The sequence below is a fragment of the Asterias rubens genome, chromosome 12 (genome assembly GCF_902459465.1).
Source record: "Asterias rubens chromosome 12, eAstRub1.3, whole genome shotgun sequence".
In the NCBI taxonomy this organism is placed as follows: Eukaryota; Metazoa; Echinodermata; class Asteroidea; order Forcipulatida; family Asteriidae; genus Asterias; species Asterias rubens.
The window spans coordinates 3509380-3527200 of NC_047073.1; the positions used below are offsets into that span (position 1 = coordinate 3509380).

General features: G+C 39.5%; 1 protein-coding gene across 2 annotated transcripts; it reads right to left on the reverse strand.

Annotated features, from left to right (window-relative positions):
* Positions 1 to 1937: 1937 nt before the first annotated feature.
* On the reverse strand, positions 1938 to 17704 carry LOC117297858 (transmembrane protein 8B-like). 2 transcript variants are annotated; one of them, XM_033781022.1, is made up of 14 exons: positions 17533 to 17704; positions 16386 to 16554; positions 15472 to 15679; positions 13568 to 13704; positions 12600 to 12886; positions 11557 to 12005; positions 10863 to 11080; positions 9865 to 10004; positions 8859 to 9037; positions 7292 to 7445; positions 6467 to 6567; positions 5871 to 6075; positions 3724 to 3816; positions 2785 to 2870 (listed from the first exon to the last, which is right to left on the reverse strand). In XM_033781022.1, exons 1-13 carry the CDS (start codon positions 17603 to 17605, stop codon positions 3743 to 3745), a joined length of 2394 nt encoding a protein of 797 aa, XP_033636913.1. In that variant the 5' UTR covers positions 17606 to 17704; the 3' UTR covers positions 2785 to 2870; positions 3724 to 3742. The 2 variants fall into 2 exon arrangements, with proteins under 2 accessions (XP_033636911.1, XP_033636913.1); XM_033781020.1 differs by lacking the exon at positions 3724 to 3816 and having other exon boundaries at positions 1938 to 2870.
* Between the last annotated feature and the right edge of the window lie 117 nt (positions 17705 to 17821).

The following is a 17821-nucleotide window of genomic DNA, read 5'->3' on the forward strand; positions in this document are numbered from 1 at the left end:
TAGGACTCAAAAGGTTAAGGCAATGGAGACGTTTGGTAGTTACTCAAAATATATACTAGCATTAGCACTTACTGGGTAAAAACAATAAAGATCTGTTGATAGTATAAAACATTGTGAGAAACGGCTCCCTCTGAGAAGTAACATAGTTTTTGAGAAAGAGGTTATTTCTCACTCAAACAATAAAAGACCAGGCCTGAAGCCTTTTTCAGGCATCTGAAAACACACTTCGATGACCAATTGTTTGTTATTTTTATGTATATGTTGGGATACACCAAGTCAGAATACTGGTCCTTGACAATTACCAAAGGTGTCCAGTGCCTTTAAACAATATATAAACAAATTATATAAATTATACCAATTCACTTGTTACTCATCGGTAATACTCTATGAACCATTACCGCAAACTTGTTATTGCAGTTTAAACAGTGATTGGAAAGCCTGGTTAAAACAAAAAGCAAGACGAGAAATAAAGCTGTCACTAAATGACTAATTAAAGAGAGATAGAAATATTTCACACAGTGTCCAAACCTGTAGATTTATATTTCTGTTGATGCAGAGAGTGTACACAATAACCTCCTGAATTATAACAATGGAAAGGTCCGGTTTAGAATATAATTAGAATGGGGATCCTGGGCCCGAGATTTTCTTGAATTTTCAAATCTGTCAAACCTCATCCTTGCTATCAGTACAAGTATTCTCCCATTAACAGAATCAATTATGATGCGATCAAGCAAATATATAATTATTTGAAAAGAGCATCTCTTAAAGGCAGTGGACACTACTGGAAATAACTCAAAATAATTATCATCATAAAACCTTTCTTGATTACAAGTAATGGGGAGAGGTTGATAGTATAAAACATTGTGAGAAACGGCTCCCTCTGAACTGACCTAGTTTTCAGGGAAAGAAGTAATTTTCCACGAGTTTGATTTTCAGACCTCAAGTTTAGAACTTGAGGTCTCGAAATCAAGCATCTGAAAGTACACAACTTCGTGTGACAAGAGTGTTATCTTCTTTCATAGTTATCTCACAACTCCGACGACAAAGAAAGCTAAACTTATCACAGGTTTGTTATTTTATGCATAAGTTGAGAACCACCAAGTGAGAAGACTGGTCTTTGACATTTACCAATAGTGTCCACTGTCTTTTAGTGTTGTTAAAACCCCATGTTGATACCAGCTTTGGTTCAAAATATGTGAAAGTAGAAACACCAAGGGGTGAGAAAGAATGAAACTGAGAAAAACAGTGTTAAAGTTGTTTATTAAAATTACATCGGCATGTGTTCTTTCTATATTAATGTTAGCACCTCGTTGATGTTATTTACCTGGAAGGAAGTCGCCAATAAGATATATGTCATGTATTTTGGCAATAATTTAATTTCTTTAATTACACGTTAACCACTTTAATCCGGAGGTCGTTGGTTCAAATCCCACTCGTAGTCAATTCTTTGTTCAACCCAAAACATCATTTCAAAATTTACCCAGTCAGTTTCCCTTGTGGTTTATACTGATTTTCTTTAAATTTAATTCCACACTTTTAGCACAGTTTTGGCTAGTTTATTTTGGTATTTCCGATGAACAACTCATTTAGCTCGATCGCATCCCAATTTATCTTTCTATCATGTATGGCACTCTGTGGTTGAGGTCTATAGCTAGTTGTATCTGAAGTGTTCGGACATGGCGACATTCATCCGGTGTACTTCACTGTGAGTCAAGTCCTGTACATTGAATGGCAAAGGAGTAGCATCCGAACTTTCATCATCTTTTCCTGCTGAAAAGATCAACAGTTACAGATGGACCTCATAAAACTACAGTCACACACACAAAATCTTCTTAACCATTGTCACACGAAGTTGTGTGCGTTTAGATGGTTGGTTTCATGACCTCAAGTTCTAAACCTGAGGTCTCGAAATCAAATTCGTGGAAAATTACTTCTTTCTCAATTTTTGCTTAGCAAAGAAATTTGTCAAGCAGTTTTTTTCTGCTTAAAACAGCTTTTTGAAATTGAGCCCAGCATATTTACTGGTCCCGGGATGTTGTATCTACCTTTTCACCAGCGCACTTAAAGGAGAACATTGATAACAGTAAATTCACAGTAACGCTATCCCTAGCAATTCGTGCTTAAAAAAAAATGGAGCTCCTTCGACTAGCTACTAAAATGTGTCATGATGAGGTCATGCAGTGAGACATTGGCAGAGGTAAGTGTAATGCTAAGAATCAGTATAAGCCCTAATGATAACTAATGAATATTCAAACAAGAACTGAGGCGAATATTCAACAGTTGCTGATGAACGTTCATAGAAGCTAACTGATGAATATTCAGAGATGTATAATTAGAATCAGCATTGAATCAAGCCATGATGTTAACCGCTGAGTATTCAGATGATTTCTGAAGCGAATATTCAATGGTTGCTGATGAACGTTCAAAAGACAACAGATGAATATTCAATGATTGCTGATGAATGCTCAGTAGCTAACTGATGAATATTCAGTGATTGGTGATGAATATTCAGATGATAACTGAAGCAAATACTCAATGGTTGCTGATGAACGTTCAGAAGACAACTGATGAATATTCAATGAATGTTCAGGTACTAACTAATGAATATTCAGTGAGTGGTGATGAATATACAGATGATAACTGGAGCAAATATTCAATGGTTGCTGATGAACGTTCAGAAGACAACTGAATATTCAATGATAGCTGATGAATGCTCAGAAGCTAACTGATGAATATTCAGTGATTGGTGATGAATATTCAGATGATAACGGATGGATAGTCAGTGATTGGTGAAGAATGTTCGGACGTCTGATGAATATTTAGTACATCATCATCACAAGGCTCATTCAATATCAGTTTGTAATCACTCTCTGCGTAAATAAACAAATAAAAACCATCGTTACTCCGACAGCTAAATAACATAAACGCGACTCCAAAGTCATTTAAATTATTTCCACATTTTCAATATCTTAATATTAATTTAACCGTCTGTAAAATCAAATTGATCGTTAAAATAATATACACATTTTTCAAATAAACAGTTGTTTTAATTATTTTATCCTGGGCTATAACCTCGAAATTGTGTTTAAAAAAAAGGTCTACTTGCTTAAAAATAAGTAGGGGCTCTAAGGTCGATTTCAGTTTTGTGATGAAGTTATTTTCCAACAAAATTCACTAACCTCTTACCAAAATGGTGCAAAATTGTAGCTGATAACCTTTAAAGGAAGTGGACACTATTGGTAGTTACTCAAAATAATTTGTATCATAAAACCTTTCTTGATTATGAGTAATGGGGAGAAGGTTGATAGTATAAAACATTGTGAGAAACAGCTCCCTCTGAAGTGATGTAGTTTTCGAGAAAGAAGTAATTTTCCACTAATTTGATTTTGAGACCTCCGATTTAGAATTTGAGGTCTCCAAATCAAGCATCTGAAAGCACACAACTTCATGTGACCATGATGCGACAAGGGTGTTTTTTCTTTCATTTTTATCTCGCAACTTCGATGACCGATTGAGCTCAAATTTTCACAGGTTTGTTATTTTATGCATATGTTGAGATACACCGAGTGAGAAGACAAGTCTTTAACAATTACCAATAGTGTCCAGTGTCTTAAGAAACACCGACTAGAGCAAGACTTGACCCTGCGACCTACAGATTAACGCGCCGTGGTTCTACCAACAGAGCCGTCTAGCCCTAACGTTGGTGATCGATTTTATCAATACCTTTGTTCAGGGGTGTCAGTCAGTCAGTCGGAGGCCAATCAACTTGTGTAACTGCCGTATAGCCAGGGATCACATCCAAGTTTGCGATACAACCTGGGAAAGGGCAGCAGAGGATAGAGTACTGGTAATTATTTCCACTTTCATAAGGAGTCTATCTATTGGGAAATAAGTGCATCACAACACTGAATTTGATCTTAAGGCCCCTTAAGTTGCACAAGTTTAGCAGGGGTTATTTGTCTTGGCACATTGAATTCTATACATCAGGTGAGCTCTTCTGATCTTTTAAAATAAGTCATGTCCCTATGAAATGTTTGAGCTGCATGGCCTGTGGTCTTGAGGATTTCTCCTACCAAATTTGACCCCTTTACGCGAGGCATCAAATCAGTGAATTAAATTAATTTAAATGGAAAATAAGCGTCATGTATGCGGAATAAAGCAAGCTGCACATTTTATGTGTATGTGGTATCTGGGGTCGATTTCACAAAGAGTTAGGACTAGTCCTAACATAGGACTAGTCCTTGGAGATATACAAATTGCATGGATAGTCCTAAGTTAGGACGAGTAAATGGTCCTAACTCGAGATAAGACTAGTCCTAACTCTTTGTGAAATCCACCCCCCAGAATCCACCCCTGGGGTGGATTTCACAAAGGTAGTCCCAACTTAGGACTAGTCCTAGGCAATGCTAAGAGATAGGAATGGTCCCAAGTTAGGATGAGTTACTGGTCCTAACTTAGGACCAGTCCTATCTCTTAGCATTGCCTCAGAGGACAAGTCCTAAGTTAGGACTATCTTTGTGAAATCCACCCCTGGAGTCATAAAAGCAGGGCCATACTTTGGCAAGTACTATCTTTATAAACTTATTTAGTGGGAAGGCACTGCAGCTGTTGAAAGCATGAATTATTTTGAGAGAGGCTTCTCTTTCACAGAATTGGATAATTTTTCACCCCCATAACACTTGAATCTGAGAAACGTTTCATTCACAAATCGTTTTGTTTTGTTTCTGTGGGGGTCAGTGTCCATTTTGTCCGAGAAGCAGGCGATACAAGCCTTCACTCCACTAAACATGGGTGGATTCGGCAGTCAGTCGAAAGTACTTTGACGGTTCTTGCTCTGTTTTCTCAACAACTAGACGCTGTAATCAGCTAAAACCTCCACATGTGGCTTTTATTGGATCTTTCTTGACACTTGTGTCTACGAATCAGCATTACATTGTTGACAAAACTCAATCTATGACCCTGCCTTTAACCATGGTTTTACCTCCATGCTTAAAGCCAAGCACAAAAGAACATAATTTGTCACTTAGCTGCATCATGTTCAGGCTCTGAATATTAATGAGCTTGTAAAGACCATGTGACCTATGACATCACATAATTACAAAAGACCCATGGAGCCTGGGCTTCCAGCAGGCAGGATTCGAACACAGCCCAATGGAAGCAAACATTAAATCTTCAAAATTGCACTGTATGTTTTTTGTCAACTTTTGATATGAAAAAAAGGGGGATAACATTTAAAAACTTGTTCGGCTTGGAAAATTACGACACAATCCGTAACCATTTTCCATAATGACCAGTGTAGTATCTTGCCTGCTAGCAAAGCCATGGAATGTACTCTCTCAGAAAGGTCACATGGTCTATACAACATTAAACACTTTAACACTGACACATAAAAAGCATGCAAAGGCCACACAAAAAAAAAAATTTTTACTGAAAGCGTTTGCCAGGACAGACACTCAAAGCTGTAGCGGGCAAACTGACTGACATAACCACACTGGAACACCAACAGCCTGGCTGATTCATACCAAAATGGATTGTGTGGTGATTATTACCAGCGAGTAAGACCTTCCCATTCCATAGGGTAAAATATTAAATATTTTGACAAAAATGAGTATACTCTTGATAAAAATTTTCTCAGATATATAAAATACAATTTGTGTATGTAATATGACTAGAGTCACACACTATGTAATTATTATTAATAATGCACATGAATCTTGTACCCAAACCACATTGACCTCAAGTTAGGCCCACACCACTGGGGTCAAAGTTGAAAGGTTAATAACCTGGGTCTTCATGAACTACTAGCTCTGAGTTCAGTGTGTTTATGTCAACCAGTTCGGACATGTGATTATAATGTTGTTTGTCATTACGTTCTCGCGGCGGCAGTAGAAACAGCACGCCGATCGCCATGGCAACGTGCCAAGCACTGTGGACATACTGGTAGTTGTCTGTCGTCTCCAGGAACGCGAAGATGCAGAGACCGGTGACAATGACTGCGATACCGGGCAGAATGAAACATAGCCATCTCCTTCTTGACGTGGGGTAACACTGGCGGCGTTTATACCAACGTCTTGACTGTGTAGCAAAAAAATAATCAATACCAGTTATAGAATATTTATAAATATCTCAGAGAGTTTCTGACTCTGATTGGTTACCCTGGGTCATGTGGGGTGTATTTACATTTGATATAAAAAATGACTCTTGGAATAAATTGTGTAGGGAAATTTGCATATTTAAATTTTGTCTGAGAGAGTGAAAATTTCTGAGCAACAATGTGATCCGGGGAAATCTTTGCTGAAGTTTGGGCCTGAGCAAAAACCACTGATTCAATCTACGGCCATGTCCAAATTAGCGGCTACAGCCACGTCTATGGCTAGATCACCACGTCACCATCTATTGAAGCATAGGGAAATCCTTATGATAAAAAAAACATGACGATAACAAACACAACATATGCTAGACTTACCCAAGACATCAGCAGTACGGCACCACCTACACCCACTGGAACTGCAACAGCCCAGATACTGAACCGGTTGTAACTGGTTCCTAAGGCCAATCCAAATGCTCCTGTAACCATAAAAGGACATTATAACCATATAAGGACAATGCAAATATTGAATGAACAATGAAGCTATCAGGGTATCCAAATTAGCGGGCGCCCGGTCGCCAAATGCGAGTGAAAATAGCGGCGGGCGAGTGAAAGCCCTATCTCACTAGCCCACCGGGCGAGTCGAATAATTGTTCCTTTTCACATATAATATGAAGGTACAGTGGCAAAGTCCCAAAGAATGCTTTCACTAGAGCTTTTAAAATAGTAAGTTTGACAAGACTGGATATTTGTTAGTTTTAATTTGGCCGCAATCGGGATCTGAAATCATTTCGGAATACACGTACAACCACATGGTGCAGAGCTAGGGTAGGCAAAGCTAGGCTGGGCTTGGCAAGGCTAGTCAATGCTAGGCTTGGCTAGGCAGGGCAGGGCTAGGCAAAGAAAGGCTAGGTTAGGCTAGGCAGGGCAAGGCAAAGCTAGGCTGGGCTTGGCAAGGCTAGTCAATGCTAGGCTTGGCTAAGCAGGGCAGGGCTAGGCAAAGAAAGGCTAGGTTAGGCTAGGCAGGGCAAAGCAAAGCTAGGCAGGGCAGAGCAAGGCTAGGCTAGGCTAGGCTAGGCTAGGCAGGGCAGGGTAGGGCAGGACAGGGCAGGGCAAGGCTAGGCAAATAAAGGCAAATATAGGCAAGGCATGGCAAGGCGAAGCAAGGCAAGGCCAAGCAATTCTTTGAGACAATGTACTCACCTAGAATCTCTAGAGTAGCTTTTAGAGGAACTGGTAATCTGGCCATCGTTATGAGTGTCAGGAAAATGGCCATAAACGCAGAGAAGAAATCACAGAACTGTAAGGTGTCATACTTCATGATACACAAACTGCCAGAATCACAGGCATGGTAGAACTACATGTGCACAGAAAGCAATACAAAAAACCAAAGGATAGTTAAATTATACCTCAAAATTTTCAACTTAGAAACAAAAGTATAATTTTCAATTCTAATCTAAATAAGAAGAAATATTGGTAATAACTACATGTACATAAAACTATCACTTTAAATAAACAGTGTACATCAAAAAACATTATCACTAATTACCATACAAGTTCCAGACTGCCAGAACAATAAATAGTGCAAGAAAAAGAAATGTAACAATATAAACAAGTCTAAATCTAATAATTGATTGTTTTAAAGGGAATGTACACATTTTGTAATTACTCAAAACAAATGTTAACTTAAAAACTGACTTGGTAACGAGCATTGGAGAGCTGTTGATAGTATAAAACATTGTGAGAAATGGCTCCCTCTGAAGTAGCATAGATTTTGAAATAGAGGTAATTTCTAAAATATAAAAAGACTTCGGGCTAGAAGTCTTTTATTCCTATCTGAAAGCACACACACTTGTCCAACAAGGGTGTTTTTTCACAGGTTTGTTATTTTATTCATATGTTGAGATACACCAAGTGAGAAGACTGGTCTTTGACAATTACCAATAGTGTACCTTCCCTGTAAGTGCACCACACACAGTTATCTCAGCAAGTATTAAAGGCAGTGGACACTATTGGTAATTACTCAAAATATTTATTAGCATAAAACCTTTCTTGGTGATGAGTAATGGGGAGAGGTTGATAGTATAAAACATTGTGGGTTATTTCGAAGCTGTGTTTGGACATTTATTTAAATATGGGCAACAACAGCAAGAGCATCAAATGCAATTCAATCATTATACAGTCCACAGAATTGAAACATAATTATAACATGGCTAAAGATACTCCGTTAAGTTATTACCAACATGTAGGGAAAATTTGAAGCATAGTGCTTTTTAAAAATTTACCCTGGGACAGACAAGACTAGGACTAGACAAGGACAGACAGACGGACGAGACCAGCCAGATAATTAAATTAGAAACCTTGTTTTGAAGCCACATTCAAATGACAAGGGTGTTTTCAATGCTCTGGCGGTCCAATGGACTTGCAGACGACTTCATGAAACGCTGAAATTCATCCTAACTCGATTCAGGACGAGTAACTCGTGTTAACGTAACAATAGGATTAATCTTAAGGTCTGCATGCTACAGTGCAGGGTCGGGACTCGTCCTGAGTCCTAAGATTGATCTTAAGTTAGGAAGAGTTTGGTGAAATCGATGGTAGTCCAATTAAATGTTTGCCAGATTTTTAACCGATCTAATTAGAGCCTTCAAAAATAAGAAGTGAGAGCTATTTAATGGATTCTCTCGTGCTATTCCTACAGAAAGGAAACTGCCCACAATCAACCCCATTTCTGATTTGTGGGACGCTTTTAAGACGGGCTCGTACTCACCGATGAAAAGACTAGAGTGCAGAAGTAAGACACAGCAGGTACAAAATGGCGTCGCTTCAAGGCGAGACAACAAGGTAGAATGAAGAAGACGTTACTGAGCGTCAGCAGAAGGACCCTGCTTAGGAAGTAACTCTGGGACCAAGCCTTGGAATCGTCAGTGCATCCAAAACCAGCATAGCCTAAAATAAAGACAAGATTTCATATTAACGATTGACTACATCATTTGGTTGTTGGAAGAGTACCTTCACTAACCATCCTATAGCTTTCAAGCAAATACACCATCCAAGAGAAGTACATGTCACTACAATCCAACCAACCAGTGCCCAATTTCATGGCTCCCTGCTTACTGGAAATTCCGCGCTAACGTCAAGCATATTTCACAGGTTAGCAGGGAACTTGTGCTTGTGCGCATGCGTACTCCCCTTTATTAGGCATTCTCCATTTACATAGCGAGTGCAGAAATGAAGCGCCTTTGAATGTTTTCACAGAGATAGTGCGCCTTACAAATGCTGTGTTTTATTATTATTGTTATTATTATTATTATTATACATGGAAGGCAGTAAGTTGAGCCATGAAACAAGCCATGCAAAAAAAAATTATTTTCTTAGTACAGTCAAAACATGTAAGTAATCATAAAGCTTTTTTTTTTCTTTTTTTTTTTTCTTTTAAATAAGATGCAAGGTTACCGGATTGTCTGTTTGTTTTTTTTGTTTTGGGGGGTTTTTCTTGTGTTTTTTTTCCCCTTGGTATGTAATTTGTACTTGTATGTTGTATTGTTACATGTATGTGTAAACTTGAGCATTGCTAATAAATTTTTTTTTTTTTTTTTTTTTTTAATCATAAAGCTTGGACTTGTGTGCACATTCGGACATTTATTGTAAACTGCTTCTTGGGCCGAGGCTAGAATCACTGGCTTGGACCTGTGCTCCAGTGTTAATTTCGAGCCCTGCACAAATCTTTAAATTTTGTCACGTAGTCACATAAGTTGTACTTTAAGGCAGGTTACCTCTTGAGCACTTGCAGTAGTAGTATTGTAGACCCATATCTACGGATGTGTGACAAGCTCCGTACGGACCACACCCATCGATACATGCATACAATCCAATGTCAACACTCACTAACACTGTTGAGTTGCACGGCCCCATACTGCGGAAGAACAATCAAGCCAACAAAATATTATCCGTGTTCAAATTTAAAGGCAGTGGACACTATTGGGAATTACTCAAAATAATTATTGGCATAAAACCTTTCTTGGTGACAAGTAATGGGGAGAGGTTGGTGGTACAAAACACTGTGAGAAACAGCTCCCTCTGAAGTGCCATAGTTTTGGAGAATTAAGTAATTTTCCACGAATTTGATTTCGAGACCTCAAGTTTAGAACTTGAGGTCTCGAAATCAACCATCTAAACGCACACAACTTCGTATGACAAGGGTGTTTTCTTCTTTCATTATTATCTCGCAACTTCGATGACCGATTGAGCTCAAATTTTCACAGGTTTGTTATTTTATGCATATGTTGAGATACACCAACTAAGAGGGCTAGTCTTTGACAATTACCAATAGTGCCCACTGCCTTTAAATTTGATAGTTGAAGGATTGGGATCAATGCAGGAGCGCGTTTTGGCGACCCTGACCAGAAACATGTTTGAGCTTTGGTCATTGGTCGAGTGTTTTCGCGTGTTCGGTTTCGACCAAACCAAACCGACTTGTTGGCTCGGTTACAGATGGTTTAAGATGGCGGACTCTAAAAACTAACGGAAAACCCACATTCTGCTGATCAAACACCAGAGATTGAATCTGGTGCGCTTAACCGCTCGGCCATGACACGCCACATAGGTTCCTCCTATCAGCATGTTTCAGCATGAAACCAGGTTTGTTGCTTCTTCTCACCCATACACTCTTTGGTCCTTTTCATTCATCTCTTTAGGTGTGTTAAATTGTAAAGTTGAACAGGGTCAAAGATAATTTAAAAATGACAATAGTTCACTGAAGCTTAAACCTTACCCAGTGGGGGACTTGCAGCTTGACTCCAAGGACAAGTACCACACCCCCGCCTGTGGAAACGGTATGTTCCATGGAAGCTTACGGACGGCATCGTCAGCACTGAATGTCACACTGTAGGCTGGATCACAAGATATAGTTGTGCCAGTGAGGTGTGGTATCCTGCCTTGGCGTAGACAGAGGGTTATATAAGCTTCGCTATTAAACTCTGGTGGGTCGTCCTGTAGAAAATAAGAAATAAATGAGAGTTAAAAGAAAAGCTACAGAAGTGGTAGCCCTGGTGGTGTTTCACTTTGGTATTGTACTACAGTGACGCCCTGGATATCAGGTTACATTTCTGGGGCAGGACATTTTTCAAAGCTTCGTAACTCAAATCTTACCTGCAAGAAAGCACCAATTTCAACAGATTCACATTCCATGGCAGCATATATTTTTCTGCGGTGGGTTTTGATCGTCATAATATTCTTCACAAATCCGTCATTTTATGAAATGCTGCAGCTCCCGACGTTAAGAAATTCAAATTTTTGTTCGTACTCTCACAGTCTGCCGTGTGTACGCAAGACGCACGATGCGCAAATTTCACTTTTGTTGTATCTTTCTTGAAACTGTTGTCAATAAGTCAGCATTATGTTGAACAAAAAAACACACTACCTTTTACAAAGGCTAAACTAGACTATTGGCTAGACTAGAAACTTACCTCAGTTTCCGTTCCAATATCAGCGCTGATAATTAAAGTTCCTCCGATGTCCTGAACTGAATCCAACTGAAACTTCAAGATCACCGGAGAATCAGGCGGTACATCAAAGCCGCCCGTTGCATTGATGACATTCTGTATAAATATCTTAAATGGGTTAGATTTGCTGAACTGGAATGAGGACAAGCGGATAACAGGGGGGCACCAGCTAGCCGGAACGGATGCGGTTTGGGCATCGCGGCTGGGCAAGTTGCTCGTAGGAGGGGATAAAATATTGATGAGGGTCCGCGAGGGGAACACAGGGGTCGATTTAGGGGTGTTCTCCGAGGCTCCATCGTATGACACGGAGTAGTTGTACAGGTGCTCCCATTTGGGGAGAGTGTCATTGGAAGTAAATTGCCATGAGTCCATCATGAGGTAAGCCACATCAGGTGCGTCAGCGTCTGTACATGCTGTAAGGAGAAAACATTTGATCTATCAATTGATCTGAATATTTTTCATGATATACATTTTTTAAATTTGCCTTTTGATTTAAAGGAACATTACAGAATTGGTTTTTGCTAACAAAACAGTTGCTGGCAGTGTAAGCACTTTATGTAATCCATCACATACATAAACTGACAAACCTGTAGAAGTTTGAGATCGATCGGCCATTTTGTACGGTGTTCCCAACATCAAACGAAGCCTGGAGCCAGAGACAAAGCCAGGGTTTGGAAAAGACCCCTGATTAAAATTCACGTACTTGTAACTACAGTGTTTTGGATTGCTCCTTTACCTTGGTGGTTTTTAATATATTGGTCGTCTCCATAGTATTCTTTAGGATTATTTTAAATATCTCTTTCACTGTATTTTGTCCAGTTTATCTTTTTATACATGTATGTAGTTTCTCTCCTTTCTCTTTTCTAAATTTATCTGGTGTTTTTTTATTGTAAGATGCAAACAGGAAAAAATGTTTCATGTTTTTTAACATGATGTTTCTAATAAATTGAAGTGAGTTGAATTTGAAACAATGATTTTTTACCCCCACTTCCCTGGATGTTACTTACCAAGTAGTTCTACTCCCAAAGTCAGATTCATCCCCACGATTATACTCGACGTCAGATCGACACGAACGTAGTACCAGGTGCTGTCTTCCGGTTGATTGACAGTAAACGAACATGACGTCTGCGACTGACAGTTAATGGCTTGGGTCAAGTTACCGGCCAGATGATCTGAACTGACTCGGAATCCAACAGGGCACAGGTCACTGGAGCTGTTGCTTTTATTAGACCGGTCAATCTCACAGTTCTCATAGGTGAAGGTGACCGATTTAGTCAAGGCAGGAATGTTAAATCTACAAGAAAAACAATGAAGAACTTATTCCAGTAAATGTAAAACTGTCATTTTTTAAGCAAACATTTTTTAATTGCATTTATAAGTTCTGGAACGAAATTCACTCTGACCTCGGAGATTTGGAAATTGTTTCCCAGCTTAAATCTGGCCTCCGTGATCACAATACTGCAATAGTTTTTGAATAAAAAAGTACAACAATTGGTGTTGATTTTGCAAATCCCAAACTCAATGTTTAAAAACAGTCAAGGTTTTTTTCCCAACTTTTTTTCTTGTGACTCCAATGACGAATCAACCTAAAACTTCCAAAGGTTTGTATTTTCGTGCATATGTTGGGTCACATCAAGTGTGATACTCTACAAATGGGAGGAAAGTAAGACTAAACAGGCAGTAATACGAGGTTAGCCTCAGTTCAGTTCAGTTCATTTGTTTCCACAGTCAAATACAAAACAGTATTTTGTAAACAATAAGTAATGGGTCCCTATAATAAAGCATGTGTTTTGACCTAAATAAATAACATTACTGAGAGTAGTCTCAGAGATAACCAAAAATCAATAGTAAGCTCAAAGCAAATGCTGCATTCCAAGGTTTGTTGAGGCTTTCCAGGGTTATCTCGGGATCCACCTCAAGCTACAGCTTATTTAATACTACGATTCTCCCTAATAAACTAATTGAAGCGATTTACCTATAGACTGCATACGTTTGTTGTCGAGTCAGCACAGCGACTGTCTTTGAATCTGTGCTGAGGGAGGGTACGTAGCGAAGTTGCTGATAAAACAATCCCAGCTGGATGAAATATCTACACTCCAGACCTCCTAGTCCCTGAACACATACAAAACACAAAAATGAACATTAATGTTGTCTGTTAGGATGTTGGGGTTGTTTGTTGGGGTGTAGGGGTGTTTGTTGGTTTGTTTGTTTGTTTGTTTGTTTGTTTAGATGATCTTCTCATCAAGGGAACTCAGCAAACTCCCACAAGGGGATATAACTGCCAAGCTGGCAACAGCCAATATAACGAATTGCACATACACATGTAGAAAGTGTGATTCAGGAGCTGGACAACAGTATTTATCCTAGTCATTGTGAATTTAGCGGTTAGCTTCGGGACGTCTCAATTATTGATAAAATAAGTTAAAAAGACAGACACAGGTTTCACTTGGAGGTTGGGATATTATAAGTGGAATACGGAAAAATAAAGCGATTCTGCGCCCCACATCCAACGAAGCCGAAGGTTAAGTTGGATATGGGACGCAGTAGCTAGTTTCCGTATTTCCACGAGCGCGCAGGTGATAACGTATTTATCTTCAAGCAAACTTGGCGCATAGGGGGTGGATAGCCACGCAATATAGGTTTTTATCACCACTCCATTCTGCGAATCTAATTGGAGGATCAGCGCGTACTTGAAGATAAAATTGCAAACAGCCCAGGGGTGGATATCACAAAGAGTTAAGACTAGTCTTATCTCGAGTTAAGCCGAGTTACTGGTCCTAACTTAGGAATAGCCATACGTTTTTTATCTTAGGACTAGTCCATAGAAATAGAACCCGGAGAACGCCGAGTGTCTCATTGTGCGTGCGGTTTCGTTGTGAGACCATTCATTTTATGGACGCACATACGCCATTTTTGTGACGCGTGTATGGCAAAATATTTTGCCCTACAATTTTGCCATACAATGACATTATTATTGACCAATGAACACACTTGAAACGGTCTATGTGCGCTGACGTCTTGCCACTTTGCCAAATGCGCATCTCACGCGATGATAATTTTGCCATACACGCGTATCGTGCGGTATCGATACGCTGCGCCCACAGACGACACAGATGGTGGCCAAGCTCAGCGTTCTTTGGGTTCTATTTCTATGGACTAGTCCTAACTCTTTGTGAAATCAACCCCAGGGCTCGATATTAACAGGGGCCAGTGAATTTAGCATCGGGCCAGTGAACTCATGACCAGACAAACCCAGCGGAAGACCGTAGACCTGAGCAAAATGGCTTATGAATATTGATGAGAGAAGCGTTGTATTTAGGTGAGGAGAACTTTAATGCATGAAAGGTGATCAGAAGGACTTTGTTTCGCTCGGCCCTAGCGGCCAGTCTATCCAGGACCGCTGGGATGGGCTAATCACTTGAACAGATTCTTGTTCAGGAAGTACGTCATGCATAGAAATATGGTGCAGTGTGAGTGTGATGCATGATGGGACTGCGCATTATTAAACCAATGACAGTGCATGATACATTTGCCCATCCCAGCGCCTTTGGTTAAAGCAAGGCGCTGGGGACGAGCGAAGGACTTTGTTTGCAAGTTGATGTTCAACCGGTAACCAGTGAAGGCTTCTTAGGAATGTAATGTGCAAGTATTTCTTTGTGTTTGTAACTAGACGAGCTACAGCATTCTAGACCAGACCTGTAGGAGCCTCTGAACTAGGTAGTTTGGGAGACCTAGCAGTTAGTCAATGGTTTAAGAAATGAAATAATTGGCCCAGTGTTATAATAATAAAGCGCAATGGGTGATGGATTTGAGTACTTTATAAGAAGCCAACTTTGATTATTATCTTTTTTAATTGTTATTAATGATGTAATAACTCACCTGCTGTGATATCTTGCTGTCGTTTCTTTTCTGTAAGAATGCAACAACGTACCAATCTCCTGGCGGGGGGATGTCGGTTGCGAGTAACAGCGATTGATTGGTCTTTAGTAGAAACAGGTTAAGGTCACGTTGACTCTGAATGTTTGTATTCGGTGGAAAGCTTGTATTATACGGATTGACGATAGGGATGCTGCCTGGCTGTAGACCTCTGAAAAAGGAAAAACCAAAAATCACATCACAAGATGTCACAAGCAAATTGAAAAAATACCCAGTCAGTTTCTTCGGTGGCTTATTATTTTTTGTTTGAAATAAAATGTTGAACGGTGATCCCTTGGCTGCTGCTTCCCAGGTTGTATTTTAAACCTGTGTGCGATCCATGGGTACTCTGTAGTTACATGTTCAGTTGCAGTCTGACTGGCATCCCAAAATTATATTGAGCATACAAGTACACAAGATCAACTTCACTCTCCTGAAAAAATTGCATGAGCAGTGATTTTCACTTTTTTTTTTCTCAAAAACCTGTTGAATAATAGAGCTTAAACTTTGAGAGGTAAAATATATTTCATTCATCTTAATTCACAGTGAGTAGGGATTCACGCCATGGACAAAAATCCTTTAAGTGAATCAACAAATGTATAATATTTTTCAATGTTTTAAGTGATCGTGAAGGCTTTTAGATCTGGATATAAATTCTCAATGCTGTAATTACAGCCAATCAGAAGAGAGAAGACAATGAAGAAATTTCAGTTTTAGATGTCGGAGGAAAACCCAAAAGAATTAACCTACGCAGTCAAGTAGGGACTGAAAACCCAATCCACAAAGTGCCCCCGGTGGGATTCGAACCGGGGTCCCAGAGGTGGAAGGCAAGGCACCAAGCTACACAAACCCTACCTTCGGAATCGGGCCATACTTACACGTAAATGGTTGCCTCTGGACATTCAACATTATCTTTCAACCCAACAATACTCCACTTTACCGATGTACAGTGCTGGGGTATCACTGTATGGAACACAGTCACATCGCCGTAGGAATTGAACTCTGACAAACGCTGAGTGCTGAAGAGCTGTTCTCCATTCTCAAACTCTGCAAGGAAATTTCATTGATAAATTGTGAGGCCAAATACGAAATAGAACAAGTTTAGCATCCATTTTTCCCCCATATTGGCACACCATAGAATCCCAAAAAGTAACCACCTCACATGATCCATCTAGTGACTAAAGCAGAATGAAACTCAATCTAGCAGGTAGTAGTTTTGTTTTGAACTTTTGAGTTTGGATGATGTTTCTTTCACTCATTTGAATGTTGGCATAAAAATGCACTAGTGATTTGTACCAAAAATCAGTCATTTTATAAAGTTTGAGCATAACCAACGACAGGAAACTTTATTCTCAGCATGATTAAGCCTGATGAAACTACAGACTGTGAGTAAACTGCATAGCTTCTGTCACTGGTGCAGCTTGCACAGTCTCGCCGGTAAACGGGAATCAAAGTTGGGATTCTAAAACATATGAGGGTCGATAACGTATGACGCTACGATATAATATTGAGTGTCTGGACTCTGGGGAAAGTTTTGGTTGCAAAGAAAACTTCAGTTATTTTGGTGGCAAACGGTCGTAAAACTTTCATCTATCATTCAACGCCGATTTTAAAAATGTATAACTTTAAGGAGGCCCAAAGATTAGACCCCGATATGAGGCTCACGGGGGAGCCTTACTTCTATTGTTTCTAGCGAATTCGTTTCTGGGATTCGAATCAATCAATCAATCATTCAATTTCAAATCAATTCAAGAAAGAAGGTCAGTTGTCAATCATGTCAATCAATGCTAATTAAGATTGATGAAGAACATTCTAAAAATAATCAATTTAAAAATAAACAGTTTAAAAAGAGAAACTCAAAATAACAATTAATCGTGCGAAACAAATTGAGATGGGTTGGCAAAAACAAACAAACACACTTGGGGCGAAAAAACCCATACATAACAGGCAGAACACAAGGGGGGCGAAATGGCAGTAGGGGAGTTAAAAAGTAAAACCGTTCAGTGAAATTTTCCGAAAACTTACCCGCGTTTACATGATAGAAGGACGGCAAAAGCAGCACATGGAGAAGACAACACAGACGACCTCTTGTTAACATTATATATTACTTGCTTTTTAGCTTCACTGACGGACTAGTTGAGATTTAACTAGCAATATCGTGGAACATTTCCTCTTATTTTCTTAGAAATGTATTTATTCTAAGTTCATCGAACCTAAACAAGCCGCTTGAGGGCGGTATGCATCTTACGCAAGCGCAGTTTTTTTATGGTCGAGTACTGTGGCTCCGACTAAAGTTATGGGCTGGGCTCGGTTA

Bases quoted from the DNA above. Each gene is read 5' to 3' on its own strand.
- LOC117297858 (XM_033781020.1), bottom strand. From the start codon at position 17,605: ATGTTAACAAGAGGTCGTCTGTGTTGTCTTCTCCATGTGCTGCTTTTG. The intron at 12,006-12,599 runs GTAAGTAACATC...TTCTCCTTACAG, and splicing joins TTTGGGAGTAGAACTACTTG to CATGTACAGACGCTGACGCA. The intron at 2,871-5,870 runs GTAATGACAAAC...TTATTTACGCAG, and splicing joins TCTACTGCCGCCGCGAGAAC to AGAGTGATTACAAACTGATA.